The sequence below is a fragment of the Dendropsophus ebraccatus genome, chromosome 11, assembly GCF_027789765.1.
Source record: "Dendropsophus ebraccatus isolate aDenEbr1 chromosome 11, aDenEbr1.pat, whole genome shotgun sequence".
Taxonomy (NCBI): Eukaryota; Metazoa; Chordata; class Amphibia; order Anura; family Hylidae; genus Dendropsophus; species Dendropsophus ebraccatus.
In genome coordinates, this window is record NC_091464.1 from 60,636,161 (window position 1) to 60,653,072 (window position 16,912).

Below are 16,912 nucleotides of genomic sequence, written 5' to 3' on the forward strand. Positions count from 1 at the left end.
ATACTTACCTGTCCTCACTTTCCCGGTGTCCGCACTCTCTTCTCTGGTCTTTGGTGTCTCCCACAGCCACCTAATCACTGACTGAGACAGGACAGCGCTGCGGCCAGTGATTGGCTAAGACAAAAGTGAGTTGACAGTGACAGGCAGCTCAGCCAATCACTGGCAACGGCGCTGTCCCGTCTCAGTCAGAGATTGGATGAGCAGGCTGAAAGTGGCTGGAGACACACCGGAGACCCATAGGAGGAAACCAGGGGAGCATGGACAGATGGGATACCTGTTTGTTTGTTGTGCGGTTGCCATCTTTAAGAACTTGATGCAAACTTTGCAAAAAGTTTGGTTGTGTACCAAACTAAACCTTTTGCATAATTTGTAATGAATTTCATTTCGTAAGATTTGGTTTGTTTATCCCTAATTGTATTGTTCTAGTTTAGTGGGAAGTATGATGGTTGGCACAATGTCTGGAGCTACTCTATATCCATTACTATGTCTAGTACTATATGTCTGGCACTATTGCCCCTAGACAACTAAAAACACAGACATGTCCCAATATAATTATTATAATAAATTTACCATTTTGCCCAAAATGTGTTTTGAATTAAAGATATTATTTACTTAGAATTGGTATGATCAACCTTTGATTTTCCAGCCAATCCATAAAAATATTATGAATGTCTGTAAATCTGAAAAAATTAATTCTGCCTGAATTAAGACAATTAAAACAGATAGTCTAGTGAATGTTAAAAAACATCTTGTTTCTTGTTTGACTGGACTGCCTTGTAGCAGTCTATTAAAGTTGGTTCTAGGATTTTTTTTTCACCTGCCCAAACATATATTTTTACCTTACATGTTTCTGCTGACCAACTGCTCTCCGTCATCAGGGGCATAGGTATAAACAGCCTCGGTCTGACTCTGGCAGCAGGGCAGCTAGCCTGTGGGGGTTGCAACAGACCAAGCACCTGTTATGTTTTAAAGGAATCAATAAGGAAGAATTGAGTTGAATTATGAGACAAATGCATTCTCGCTACTTGCACATGGATTGTTAATAAGTTTTCACCAGTTTTTCATCACATTGGAGTGCTGCAACATTTTTGGAACTAGATAGATAGATAGATAGGCACATGTAAAATAATTTTAGAACTTTTAGAAACTTTATGGCTCATTTTAGTGTTATGCTAATTTTTTATAGGAGGTGCAAGCTTTATATTCCCTAATACATCTGTTTATCCTGAAGCGCCTCAAAGGATCACAAACAGGCCTGGTATGTATTGCCTTTTATGTTGTGTTTTATATTATTACTGTGTATGACATATCGAAAGCGCAAATAACCTGTTTTCTTTTTTTTTTTTTTTTACTATCATGTGTTCTATAGAAAGTGGTTATCTAGGCTTAAAAAGACATGGCACATTCTTCCAGAAACAGCACCAATGTTGTTGTCATTTTGTGTGAGGTTTTTAAGCTTAGTTCCACTGAAGTGAATGGAGCTGAACTGTAATACCGTACACAACCTGAAGACAGGGGGTGGTGCTGTTTTTTGCAAGAAAGTAGCTGTGCTTTTTTTTCCTGGCACTAGTGCATGGTGCTATAATAACCATTTTGTCTTCATACATCTTGAACAAAGGCTACTTTGTTAGCCTCAACCGGCTCTTGTAGTGAATTTTTAACTATAAATATACCTTTTGCAGATTTAGCCTATGAGCCGAGAAGATCTTCATGGCCAAACCACCCTACCCCCCAGTCTAAAGGTAAGTAATGCCATCAATTTCACATTCTATGTCCATTTTATAGAGTTTCCATATGAATAATGAGACAAAGAGCCATATTACACTACCCGAGTAAGGCTATGTTTACATAGCATATGAGACCGGCCGTTCTGTGACCCAGCCAGGTCACGGGATGGCCGGTCTCTGAAAAGATTATCCCAGTACCGGCCGGATGATCTTTCGGATAGTTCTGATGCGGGCGCATCTGTTCACGCCCGCATAAAAACTCCCCAGAGCACACTATGGAGCTTGCGGCTGGATCCACTCGCTCCACAGTGTGCACTGACAGGGTTTTCTACGGCTGCTGTTCACTGAATAGCGGCCACTGAAAACTGACATTTAAGTTGTTTGCGGCGCCGAGAGAAATCCTGGCCGGAGCGTATACTATGTGTATACTCTCCGGCCAGGATCCCATAGAGGAATAGGCAACGTTTTTTATTCGTGAAAAGTACGGCCGTTGTTGCCGATTACAACAATGGCACTACTTTTACGAAAACACGTTGTGTGAACATAGCCTAACGCTGTAAACCATCTCTGATCTCCAACATCGGAGCTCATTTACACAGCCTATAACACGGATCAGTAACCGTGTGGCCAGGGCTGGACAAATGATTGTTAGATTGTTGGCAAGGCTCCTTTTTGCAATCATCTGTGGGCCATACATGCCCTATTTAACAGGGAGATGGCAGCTACTAGTGTTGAGCAGATCTTTTAAACTGTTCAGGTTCGGCAGCGTCCCCAGAACTTGAACACTTGGCATTTGATTCCCTGCGGTTGCAGAAGTTGGATGCCGCCCTAGGGCTACCAGGAAAACATGGATAAATATGGATCCAACTTCTGCACCCACAAGGAATCAAATGCCAAGCATTCCGGTTCGGAGAACTTTGCCGAACCCAACAGTTCTACAGATCTGCTCAATACTAGCAGCTGCTGATCTTTTGACAGTCTGATCAGCTGATAAATGAAGATGACAACTAGCCCTCATACACACTGATAGTTATCCCCTGTAAGAGGACCCTGAGAGTAACCTCTTCTATAGCGGTGTCACGATTTCTAAAAGGGTTAAGTTGTAAGCCTATATTCACACTTTTTTTCATGTGTTTGGCATATACATCAGAAATGCTTTTAGCTCAGCTGCCAAACTCCTCCATATGCTTTAACTGACCCGACATATGGGCAACGTATGGCATACAGTGACAGATATCTGAAACTCATCTGCCTATTCTGTTTTTTTTTTGTTTTGTTTTTATGGAAATGTTCCTTTTTATCTTGTTATACCTGCACAGTAAAAGGTGATCCTCTTGGGGTTATATCAGAACTGTGCTATGTCTCCATGTTGCCCCCTTCCCTTCTGTTACTATAGCTTTGAAATTGCAGCCCCATGCTGCATCCATTGCTCATCACTCTCCCCCTTTTACTGTTCCACATTGATAAATTTTAGAGAGGCTGAGGAGGTTCTACACCATGGATCTCCAAACTGTGACCCTCCAGCTGTTACAAAACCACAATTATCATCATGCCCGGACAGCCAAAGCGTTGGATTTGGCTGTCCAGGCATGATGTGAAATGTAGTATTGCAACAGCTGGAGGGTCGCAGTTTGGAGACCCATGTTCTACACAATGCCAGAGAGCTGCATGTAGAAGAATGGGAACTACTACAGGCTGCTGGAAGATGCACCCCTAATAAGATACATTACAATGTCTTTCATGGTTCCATATACTACTGGTTTGTGCAAAAATAAATTATATTATTAGACAAATGTTAAAATGATTGAACCCTCTCAGAGCTGAACTTTAGTGAACAAATTATAACCAATGGAAATATTGTTTTTCAGCTTCCCAACCACCGTCTGCGGTGCCAAAAACAGAGGACCCCAGGCCCCAGCTAGGTATGTATACCCCAAAATACAAAACTATTCCATACAGTAGGTAATAGTAACAAGACCATAATACTGTATGTCTAAGGTCTACACTAGGGATGGTCCGAAACTGCCAAGGTTCGGGTTTGTATGAACCCGAACGCTCGGCATCAGATTCCCACTGTCTGCCCGCTCCGTGCAGTGGGTGGATACAGCGGGAGGACTGCCTGGAAAACTGGGATACAGCCTATGGCTATGGCTGTATCCCAGTTTTCCAGGCGGTCCTCCCGCTGTATCCACCCTCTCCATGGAGAGGGCAGACAGCGGGAATCATTGCCGAGAGTTCGGGTTTGTACGAACCTGAACCGAACTCGGTTCGGACCATCCCTAGTCTACACCTCTGCCCCAAACATGAGGCCACCTTATCGTGGTGGGGTGGTTTACACTGTTTGCAAATGGTAACCAAGAGACCCATTATTTTTGTGGGAATTTTTTTTTTAGCAGTTGGGAGGGCTGCTTTTAAAGGGGTAGTGGGGCGGTAAAAAAATTATTCACAGAATAACACACATTACAAAGTTATACAACTTTGTAATGTATGTTATGTCTGTGAATGGCCCCCTTCCCCGTGTACCACCACCCCCACCCGTGTACCCGGAAGTGTAGTGCATTATACATACCTGATCCGTGCCGACACGCGTCCGCCATCTTGTGCCAAACGTCATCTTCGGCCGGCCGGCCCCAACACCTCCGATCTTCCCGAGTGCCGGCCGCGTCATCAGCTGGCCGACACCCGGTACACGGGCGGGAGTGGTGGGACACGGGGAAGGGGGCCATTCACAGACATAACATACATTACAAAGTTATATAACTTTGTAATGTGTGTTATTCTGTTAATAATTTTTTACCGCCGCACTACCCCTTTAACTATTTTCATGTCTGTAGTGGGTCTGTATCTTGCCATTCAGTGAGCTGTTGCATTTTTCTGTGTTTTTGTGTGTCTGCCAGGAGTAGCTTATAGTGTGACACACACTATTCCATAGAAGATGCAGTATATGTCAGTGCTATGAAGGCATGATATAGTAATATTATGTTTATACTATAGTATATTAGCTTTTGTTTATGCATTGTATGATTGTATTTTTTTTTAAAACTGACATATTTTAAATTGGATAGCAAAGTGACCTCACGTTTTTAGTCCTTAGAACCCCAGGCAAGCTTGTATATTGTTGCTTTTTATGGTTTACTAGATTTTTTTTCATCATTTAAGAATATAGAATATATATGATAGGTGTCCTTTCTTTTATGTTTTTAGATCCTTATCAGATTCTTGGCCCAACCAGCAGCCGTCTTGCAAATCCAGGTAAAAAGACAAAACATTGTACAAATGTACATGAATAAAGTTCTATTCTTCACATACTGCACAGTAATCTATAGCCATTCTATGGCATCATCTATTTATCTGGTCATGAAACTTCCAAGTGACATCTCCTTTATCATATATTGGGTGTCATAAAAGAAAATATAAACAGGCTCAAACCTTAAGGTCAAATGTTTTTCAGCTTTTAAAGGATTAAAGTATAAAAGTAAAAAAAATGGAAAATCACTAAATGGTGGATACTTTACAATGATCACAGCTGATAATCTGTGGATATTACAGGAACGGTCACTCTATACATCTCTCAAAGGAAAAAAAAAATATTTCGACTGTGACCTTATATGCCCTTGAAGGCCCCCAGGGTTCTCAGCACTGTAATATCTGAAGAAAAAAACACAAATCTGCAGCAAAAGACTTTTATTAACTGCAGTATTGCAGATTCCTATTGGAAGCAATAAATATATTCAATGTGCTGAAACACAGCAATTGCTAATTCACTTCAGATGGGACTCTAACCTGATATGACAACTTGAAAGGAATTGGTATTTCATAAAGCAAAACCATCTGTCATCTGCTTATGATTAACAGGGATTAATAAAGTCAAGCTGATTGGTTAACACTTAAGCATCAGGTCCCCATCACTTTTATCACACACATCAACCTACACATACCCATAACTTTTACTTAATGTTTCTATGCATGTTTCAATGCCTTAAAGGGAATTTATACTTTTACATCCATTCTTGCTGTAATACATCTAAAAAAATTTCAAAAATGTTCCCCATGGTACAATTTACAGTGCTATCAAACCTTGTATGCAGTGGCGTAGCTACCATAGAGGCAGACCACACGACTGCTACAGGGCCCCGACAAAACGTGGTCGTGGGTGGGGTGGGGTGATTGCCCTCCACTAGAGAAGTCTGTGATCAGCTCTTCCTATAACAAAAAACATCTGAAATGATATATAACTTCTCTCTAGATTCAAATGGCTCTCTTTATTACACAGGTTTTCTTGGGAGAAGTAATGCATTATCTGAGTGTAATATTCTCTCTTCCTTACTATCCCATCAATGTCTTCCTAGGTAGTGGACAGATCCAACTATGGCAGTTTCTCCTAGAACTTCTATCGGATAGTTCTAACTCTAACTGTATCACTTGGGAGGGAACCAATGGTGAATTTAAGATGACGGACCCAGATGAAGTAGCCAGACGTTGGGGCGAAAGAAAGAGCAAACCCAACATGAACTATGACAAGCTGAGCCGTGCACTCCGTTACTACTATGACAAGAACATTATGACTAAAGTCCATGGAAAGCGCTATGCATACAAATTTGACTTTCATGGGATCGCCCAAGCCCTTCAGCCTCACCCACCAGAGTCCTCAATGTACAAGTACCCTTCCGAACTTCCATACATGGGCTCTTACCACGCCCACCCACAGAAGATGAACTTTGTTGCTCCTCATCCACCAACTCTACCTGTGACATCATCCAGTTTTTTTGCAGCTCCGACCCCTTACTGGAATTCACCACCTGGGAGTATCTATGCAAATAGCCGACTTCCGGCTAGCCATATGGCTTCTCATCTTGCAAATTACTACTAATATTTTTTAATGGGGAAAAAAAATCACTGTGGATTATAGTTTTCAAACAACTCTGAAAGGAGATCATAATGTGTTACCTGTGCCTTCAGGAAGATGGCCAAAATAAAAAACATTGTAGAGGTTAGCGATGAAGACAATTTTACTAACGAAGTTCACATGCTAGTGATGTAATATAGGATGACATCACAGCATCGGACCAATATGTATTTTTCGGCTTTCGATAGTGGAAGCTTTTGAATAAATGACCGAAAATAGTGATGAAGGGAACGTAAAAACTTTTAAGGAAACAAATAAAAAACTGTATAAAAATACTACAGGGACTACCAGCTTACAAAGAAACTACCTGTATTTAAGAATGAACACCCAACAACACAAATTCATGGCTAAAATTTTGGTAAAATTTTTACTTAATGGGGAAAAGAACTGTTGAAATAACTGTGAAGACTTCATACATTCCTTGATGTATCAAAAATATATATATAAAAAAGATTGATTGATTGAGCCGTTATGAGGAACCAAGAAAGTGTTCTGGAAGAACTGTAGAATAGAAGGCAAAACTATAGAAGGAAGAACAGAACGTAAAGAAGGAAAAAGAAAATTCTGTATCTGATGGTAAACTTACAACCATATGGAAGGTAACCAAAAAATTTAGAGACTTGCGTGAGAGATTTTATCAGTATTATATTATACTACAGAAGGAGACCTCTTGTATACAGAAAACAAAAAATTAAGGTGATGATGAAACGTATTGATTAGAAAAAATTATCTTGAATGATGTAAAACTGGAATTGTCTGATATTTAAAGGAACATGCAGGACCTCATCTGTTATGACAGTAATACTACACCCTACATTTTCCATAGAGATGCCATGGCTAAGGTAGAAAAAGGGAATTTAGAAACAAAATACGTAACTTTTTGGACCAAAAAGGTTCCCATTCATATTCATCTAGAAATGCAGAATTTTGATACAATTTTTGATACCGTTGAATGCTGTATTACAGTTGCTTGACATAACATGTCGATATAAGCAACCTATAATTTTTTTTACATGGCACTGATGACGTAAGCGATATCCGTTGGTGGAACCCTATAGAGGCCTTCTCCAGTTCCGCTGCCAGTGCTCTCAGGGTGGAATTTATACTCAATGCTTTATTATAGTAAAGGGAGATTGGGTTGAATATAAATGAAGCTCCCTAGTCAAAACTCTATGGGTTTTTCTTTTTGTTTTTTGACTTTTTTTTTTGTATAAGCAGGTGCCAGTTTTATTTGAGTCGCGAACGCTGTGCGCTCGTCAGGTTGAAGTATACAAGTCAATGGTAGTTTTCATTTTTATATAATTATATGTAACTTATGCATTTATACACTACGAGTTGAGCTCGGCCAACCAAAGAAAAATAAAGAAGGGATGTTAAAAGAAAAACAAAAACACACAAAAAAAGGACAAAAACATTGTGGCCTTGGATTTAAACTCTGTATGCTTCATGTTTACAGTATGACCTTAGTACTTAGGATGAACTTTGTATGCAATGCAATAAGCTTGGCCTAGCATGGCGGTTCAGATTTAGATTGTAGTTAGTGTGCAATTCGCATTTTGTTTTTTCTTTTTTCCATTTCTGACCAACCTCATTTCTCATAAAAAAAAAAAAATTGAAGCAATTTTTAGTCACATTTGGTACTTTTACGACCTCCCAAAATCTTTCAAGAAACTGGAAACCAATACTTTGTGTCGCACATTGTAAATATCTGCCATTGTGAATAACCATAATTCAGAAACATTCAGCAACATTTTTTTCCCTATGGCTTGCATCAACTTCTATTATCTCAGGTCATAGGTCAGTATGGGTTATGGCTTTTGGTCAGCTGTGGGTATAGATCTTAATAGATTCCAAACCGATGTCGGGAATATTGCCACCAATTTTAGATAAAATTAAAAGTCCAAAAAAATTATAAATAAATCTGCTGTATTATCCATTAAAGGTGACTGGATAACAGCTTTTTAGAATGAAAGCAGACTGGCGATCTGCTGATCAACATGGGATCGGCTGTGCTAACTTTTTTGCTGAAAAAAAAAGTTATATGTAAATCTTCACATAGCTGGGAAGACGAATAAAAGTACAAGCACCACAATTTTGGAACAGATGGGCTTTTTAAATTTCAATGATCCTGCTTTTTTCCCCCAACATCTGCCACTAGGGAGCAGTAATGAGGCCACTATACACCTTGAAAGCCAAGTGGGTGGTGTAAAAAGTATATAGTAAACTCCACTGTGTAGATTTACACCGTGTACAGTAGAGGATCGGGAGGGTCAAAAGACTTTTTTGCTTGTAAAAAATCAGAGAATTTCCCCTTTAATTACCAACCTGTTTATAATGGTTCTATAATGATCAGCCTAGAAGTAAAATCTAGAATCTTCCACTACAGACAAGTAGGATACGTATCACATAAGTGCCTTATTCTTCACTTTTTTCACGAGTCCCTAGTGGACTGATAAGCAGTTACATAGCAGCCTACCACAGTATATTGCAATATACAATATAATAGCTTAAAATATAGAAGAAGAATAAATCTTCCAATGGCCAAAGCACGCGAAACCTACAAAACTTACAAAACTGAATTGTTTTGTAATTAAAAAAGTTATTTATAGACAATTTTCTCCTTAAAATTGGGTTTTCTTATGAGCACTTAAAAAATAATTGTCCCTATTGTAGCTCCGGGTCACATAACCTGGATAATCGCATTATGATAGGAAATAATAAGCTTATAACAGATTATCATCCCGCTAAGATTACCTATATTGATTGGATGCGATAAGGGAACTAGCAGCAAGTGTGCCTTATCCCTGCAGTGCCACCACAGGTAAAATGAGGTATTACACTAAACCCATTGAAATAAATGAGTTGTATAGGTTCTTCAGACAATATATGATACTCGTAGTCGTTCTGCTGTAGAAGTAATGGCTCTAAATAAATCCCCAAATTCTACAAACTCAGGAATCCTTTATAGGATGTTTCAATGGGTTTTCAAAGCCCTCTATTGGGGACTAAAGGTAGTGCATCTTATAAGCCTTCCCAGATCTGCTGAATGACCAGAGCTATCACAGAGGAACAAGGCATAGATGGAGCCCTCTGATTTCTTGATATCCCTAATGTAAATGGGTAACAACTATAAAATAAAATACAAAGCCTTATAGGTTTTCATATATGTCGTAAAAGGGATAATTCATGAATCTACTATTTACCCAGAAACAACACCAATCGTGTCCATAAGGTCTGCCCAGTATTGCCGGTTGGCTCCAGTTATTTGAATGAAAATGCGCTGCAATACCAGAAACAACCTGTGGATAAGAGTGGCGCTGTTTTACCCAGGAAATATTTTAATGGCTGCACTCACTCCAATATCAAATTCTTCTTTCCCACTTTGATCAGCATATGAACTAGAACTACTCTGATACAATCCTGTGTAACCTAGATGACCATGTTGGGTTCTTCTACTACACTTGGCATGTAATGAAAACTCTGAGCAAATGCATTGTATTTCTAGAACTCATGCCTTACATCCAGCCACAGCAAAGACCATTTACAATGAGGGAGAAATGGCGTCCAGCAGCAGAACTATTTTTGGATATTTTTGCACCTCTGTAGATGGGACAAAAGGGCAAGATGGGTTTTGGTATATACCGCCATATATCATCATGTAACATTGTATGAGAGCCCTATAAACTGTTGTGCCATAGCTCTGTGTAGCATCTGTCACATCATGGTGGTAATACGAGTATGGATGCCCAGGTATACAGGCCCGGGCACTGCTGATGTGTATACTGATGGGCTCTGCAGCTGGCCGCTCTTCTTCCTGGGTTGTACATGAAGCTGTGCCGGATAGACACCCAGCGTACCTTCTCTGTTGTATGGACCACTACATTTGTATGTACTATGTAACAAGGTTTAGTTAAATTTTTAACCAAAACCTAACACTAATCCGAGATTTGTCGCAGTTTCGGCAGCTTCTTAGATGTTTTCAAAGAAAAAAGATTTTTTTTTTTGTCTAAAGCAGCAGCAGTACTAATATTATTTAAGTAACTGAAATATCTAAACCAATAAAATCATCAAAAAAAAAATGTGTCCAACTCCATCTGATTTACTGCAAGTGATGGTGAATGTGTATGGTGGTGACCATGTGATTCTATCTATCTATCTATCTATCTATCTAGAAATAGGAAAAAAGCCGCACATCCAAGAAATCATGAAGCAGGTGCTGTACAGAGTCAGTCCCCTGGCTTGGGGATCCCCAAAAGTATGCAAAAATGTTCTGCAGCACACCAGCATAAGAGTGAAGGGTGATTTATTCCAAAAATACAAAGGAGTACAAAAGATGCGACGTTTCGACCTCCTCACTCGACCTCCTCATGCTTGATAATGATCTCGTGAGGAGGTCGAAACGTCGCATCTTTTGTACTCCTTTGTATTTTTGGAATAAATCACCCTTCACTCTTATGCTGGTGTGCTGCGGAACATTTTTGCATATCTATCTATCTATCTATCTATCTATCTATCTATCTATCTATCTATCTATCTATCTCCTATGTATGTGATGACTAGGGCCTTTGGTTTTTAACTCCTAAGTCAATGATGCACACTGTATGTTATATACACCCTAGAGATTATTTATCATTATTACAGTTGTGATGTCACCTTCCTTTAGCATACTTGTGATCTAAGAGAAGGTGACACTGGATCCCATGTGTGATGTCACCGCAGTCAATTTACAGGAATGTGATATCAAGAGCTCATGCTTTCTGGATACAGATGGACCCAACTCCTGCTCCCAGTACATACATGGCCGCCATCTGGAATTTTAGGGCCCCATACTGCTCACCTTACCAAAGGCAATAATCCTTAAGGGTGCGTTCACACATACAGGATCTGCAGCAGATTTGATGGCACAGATTTGAAGCTGCAGATTCAAAGCAAACCAATTCTGGGCCATCAAGCTGCGGATCTGCTGCAGATTCAAATCAGCGCCATCAAATCTGCTGCAGATCTACTGCAGATCCTGTATCCCTTAGAGTGCATTCACATGTACAGGATCTGCAGCAGATTTGATGGCCCAGAATTGATTTGCTTTGAATCTGCAGCTTCAAATCTGCGCCATCAAATCTGCTGCAGATCCTGTACGTGTGAACGCACCCTAAAACTTGTCAGTTTGGACGTATCTTAGACTATTTACAGTCCATAATATGGGTTTAATTATAAGCCAATCAGTCCATATTGTTCTATGCAAGAATGGCTGAAAGGCTGGTCCTTTTATTAAGGGTCGTTTTTCATGAAAAATGTCAGGTCTTTTTGTTAGTGTTTCTGTTATTTAATTTACCTTTTGGCACATCACTCAGACATGTCAAAAGTTTAGATGAATCAGAATTCACTGAATTCTGGCCGCAGAAAACTGACATGTCAGTTTTTTCCCGGCGCCGCACAAGATCCCGGCCGGAGCACATACGATGTGTGTACATTAAAAATAAGTCTATGTCCCACCCCGCAAAACTACGGCCGTAGTTCTGTGGCGAGAACTACGGCCGTAGTTTTACATAGTGTGAACATAGCCTCATACTGTTACCACACAAATCCAATAGACTAATACATCCGTTACCAATAATACTACTACACAAGGGACAAATAATGCAACCACATAATAACTATATTTGAAAACCACACAGTGACCAAATAATGGTGCCATAGGCTGATACTGAATAAAACCAATCACCAAGATCAATATAACTAATGATATTAGTATTATGGCACTTTGACCACAAATTACCACCCCTAAATGCCTGGCTAGTACCGCCATACTGCTACTGTATGCAAACACACAATACAAAGACCGACATTACCCCCATATAGTGACTACAATGCAGCTATATCCAGTGACTCACAGGTGACATCTTCACTGATCAGAGTAATTCACTTTCTTTTTCTTTTCCTTCCTGCCTAGATGGCCCTAATGACTTCTTCCAGCCATGAATCGTTTGTACAGAATCTGCCAGACAAACATCCTAAGCACTTTTACAGTACCCTACACCTAAACATCCTATCCATAGGCCACCACACAATTATAGTGCCTTCCAGTTCACCCCCACAAAGTAGTTTGCCTCCCTGGTGGTGCCTCCTAGTAGATCACCACGCAGTGGTTATCCCCTTAATAGTGCCCTGCACAGTATTTACCCTCATAATAGTGGCCCCACTCAGTTGTTTGCCCCCTCTTAAAGTGTCCTCTCACAGTAGTTACCCCATAATAGTGCCCTACAGAGTAGTTACAGCACTATACAATACCCCTTACTGTACCAGATCGTGCACCAATATAGTACCCTACACAGTGAATGGGCCCCTCCCTCTTAACAGTGCCCCATCAGTATAATAGAACAATAAATAAATAAAAGGGGGACACCGGCCCTTAAAAAAAATTGTATATTGTTCCCTTTTTATAGTGCATTATGAATAGCCTATTCTTACCTAATGACACTCCCATGAGGTGGACTCATCTCAGCAGTGACAGCTCACTTAGCCAATCACTGGCCACAGAGCTGGCTCATTTTAGTCAGTTCTTAGCTGAGCGGGCTGTCACTGCCAAGATGAGTCACTCTTGGAAGTGGCGGTGGAAGCGGGGACCTAAGGCTCCATTGGAACCTGGGCAGGTAAGAATAGGCTGTTTATTATGTTCTATAGTAGGGCCGCAATATATTTAAAAAAAAATGTTATAGGGACCCCTTATTTAAGAGTACCCCTTTAAATAAACCTCTTCTCTATCCCCCAGTTCCCATGCTGTCGCTCCTCATCCTGCCTGACACACCCAGTGCAGGCAGTTTGATGACATCATCACGCTGTGTGCGCCGGGATGTTACATTGCTGGCTCCAGTTGATGAGTTGCAGATCACAGGCCTAATGCAGCTACAGGGGTGATAGGGGTGCCCGCAGCTATGTTGGAAAGCAGCAACTGTCTAGGGAACTGAGGCATGTAGCCCTGGAATCCCAGAGGGGGGCTGCAAAAGGATATAAATGGTTTGAGTGGCTATGGGCAACCGGGGAACCCTGGGCAGCTACTCAGACCACCCCTATTATGGCATAATCCACCACTGTATATATGTATACATATACACAAATACGACAGAGATACACAAATGCACACACACAACACACAATCATACTAATACACACAAATAGACACATGACAAATACACAATTGATGTGTGCACACATACACACAAAGATAAAGACATTACATAGATGCACAGACATGCAAACACACTTGTTTCTTGTGTCAGAAAGTTATACAGATAAGTAAGTTACTTCTTATGTAAAAATCTTAAGTCTCATCAGCTGCTGTATGTCCTGCCGGAAATGGTGTATTATTTTCAGTTTGACACAGTGCTGTCTGTTGCTACCTCTGTCCATGTCCGGAACTGTCCTGAGTAGTAGAAAATCCCCATAGAAAGAAAGAATACACCAATTCCTGCAGGACAGACAGCAGCTGATAAGTACTGGAAGACTTGAGATTTTTTAATAAAAGTAAATTAAAAATCTCTGGCATTTCCAGTTTGTTTTGAAAGATTTTTTTTTGCGAACTACCCCTTTAAAGTGATACTGTGATTTAAAAATAAAACTTCATATGTCACACAGACAAACATTTGGATCAGTCAGGGTCTCAGATCTGTAGATATAGCAAGGAGAAGTATACGCCACGTCTTCGGACTCTGAAATAATAAGTCTATGGAGCCTGTCTCCTGCAGGGAGTCTGAATAATCTGGGGTATGAAGCTCTGTTTTTTTTTTTTACTGGAGTTAATGGGTCCAGTTATAGTTCCTATAAATTGACTTCTCTGAACACTTTTCTCAAGGGTTGAAATATAAATTTTAAACTAAAGTCAGGAAAATATATATAGTGAGGCCTTGGATTCTGGGCATAATTCGTTCCGGGACGGTGCTTGTAATCCAAACCACTCTTAAACCAAAGCTAATTTTTCCATAAGAAATCACTGAAATGTAGACAATTGGTTCCACACCCCCAAAATAATGATTTTTTATTCTGAATAACATGTAGAACAGATGAAACAAACAATGAGAAACAGCTGAATATGTGATATAAGTTACTGTACAGTATAACAATCAGCATGTGGAGTATAATGTATAGTAAGTGCATAAACCTGAAAATAAAATACAGCACCAGTTTGTAGATAAAGGATGGAACTGCAGACAGGGGCGCCGCAATCATGAGGCGACTTGAGTCGTCTGCCTCAGGCGGCGCCACCAGCTATCTTCATGGGGGCGGCATTCAGTGGCAGATTATAATATGGGCGGTTCGGGCGGCCGCCCACATTATAATCCGCCACTGACTGTACCATGTACTGGAGCCCCCCCGCCCCCGGGCAGTATCTGTAATGAGATGCTGTGAGCGGCAGAGACTGTATTCATAAGCGCCGCGCTGTACTAAATCAGCCGCGCGGTGCTGATACTACAGCGCGGCGCTTATGAATACAGTCTCTGCCGCTCACAGCATCTCATTACAGATACTGCCCGGGGGCGGGGGGGCTCCAGTACATGCCCTAGTCCCCCGGCTGATGTGCAGCTGCCGGAGGTGTCCCGTCCTGTCCCCGGCAGCGCGCGCATCAGAGAGCTCCCCGTGGGCCGGAAGTCACAGCCACAGGCGCACGGGGAGCTGTCTGATGCGTGCGCTGCCGGGGACAGGACGGGACACCCCGGGCAGCAGCACATCAGCCGGGACCAGACCAGAGAGGCTCGACGGGGGAACGGAGGGCAGGTGAGTTGTGTGCTGTTTTTGTTTTTGTTTTATCTGCTGTGCAGGGGGGGGGGGAGAGGGGGACCATCTATAAGGGAGGGGGGGGGGAAGGGGACCATCTATAAGGGAGGGGGGAAAGAGGGGGACGATCTATAAGGTAGGGGGGAAAGAGGGGGACCATCTATAAGGGAGGGGGAGAGGGAAGAGGGGGACCATCTATAGGGGGGGGAAGGGGACCATCTATAAGGGAGGGGGGAAAGAGGGGGGCCAGCTATAAGGGAGGGGGACCATCTATAAGGGAGGGGGGAAAGAGGGGGACCGTCTATAAGGGGGGGGAAGAGGGGGACCATCTATAAGGGGGGGGAAGAGGGGGACCATCTATAAGGGAGGGGGGAGAGGGGGACCATCTATAAGGGAGAGGGGACCATCTATAAGGGAGGGGGAGAGGGGGACCATCTATAAGGGAGGGGGACCATCTATAAGGGAGGGGGGAAAGAGGGGGACCGTCTATAAGGGGGGGGAAGAGGGGGACCATCTATAAGGGGGGGAGAGAGGGAAGAGGGGGACCATCTATAAGGGGGGGAAAGAGGGGGACCATCTATAAGGGGGGAGAGAGAGGGAAGAGGGGGACCAACTATAAGGGGGGGGGAAAGAGGGGGACCATCTATAAGGGAGGGGAAAGAGGGGGACCATCTATAAGGGAGGGGGACCATCTATAAGGGAGGGGGGAGAGGGGGACCATCTATAAGGGAGGGGGGAGAGGGGGACCATCTATAAGGGGGGGAGAGAGGGAAGAGGGGGACCATATATAAGGGGGGGAAAGAGGGGGACCATCTATAAGGGGGGAGAGAGAGGGAAGAGGGGGACCAACTATAAGGGGGGGGGGAAGAGGGGGACCATCTATAAGGGAGGGGAAAGAGGGGGACCATCTATAAGGGAGGGGGACCATCTATAAGGGAGGGGGGAGAGGGGGACCATCTATAAGGGAGGGGGGAGAGGGGAACCATCTATAAGGGAGAGGGGACCATCTATAAGGGGGGGAAGAGGGGGACCATCTATAAGGGGGGAAGAGGGGGACCATCTCCTAAAAGATCAGCACCCTCCTCTCCTGACATCCTCTGTGCTGCTGTGACCTCTCCTAAAAGATCAGCACCCTCCTCTCCTGACATCCTCTGTGCTGCTGGGACTTCTCCTATAGGATTAGCACCCTCCTCTCCTGACATCCTCTGTGCTGCTGGGACCTCTCCTATAGGATTAGCACCCTCCTCTCCTGACATCCTCTGTGCTGCTGGGACCTCTCCTATAGGATTAGCACCCTCATCTCCTGACATCCTCTGTGCTGCTGGGACCTCTCCTATAGGATTAGCCCCCTCCTCTCCTGACATCCTCTGTGCTGCTGGGACCTCTCCTATAGGATTAGCACCCTCCTCTCCTGACATCCTCTGTGCTGCTGGGACCTCTCCTATAAAGTCAGCCCCCTCCTCTCCTGACATCCTCTGTGCAGCAAGGGACCAAACATTATGTTTATTGG

The 16,912-nt window shown here is 42.4% G+C and overlaps 1 protein-coding gene across 7 annotated transcripts in view; it reads left to right on the forward strand.

The window, feature by feature from the left end:
• Window positions 1-10,692, forward strand: part of ERG (ETS transcription factor ERG) — a 284,049-nt gene extending 273,357 nt beyond the window's left edge. For all 7 annotated transcript variants that reach the window (XM_069945884.1, XM_069945883.1, XM_069945887.1 and 4 more), the window contains 5 exons: window positions 1,187-1,258; window positions 1,683-1,742; window positions 3,596-3,649; window positions 4,932-4,979; window positions 6,077-10,692. In XM_069945884.1, the coding sequence (XP_069801985.1) occupies window positions 1,187-1,258; window positions 1,683-1,742; window positions 3,596-3,649; window positions 4,932-4,979; window positions 6,077-6,597 (755 nt within the window). In that variant the 3' untranslated portion in view covers window positions 6,598-10,692. The remainder of the gene's footprint in view (window positions 1-1,186; window positions 1,259-1,682; window positions 1,743-3,595; window positions 3,650-4,931; window positions 4,980-6,076) is intronic.
• Window positions 10,693-16,912: the final 6,220 nt, after the last annotated feature.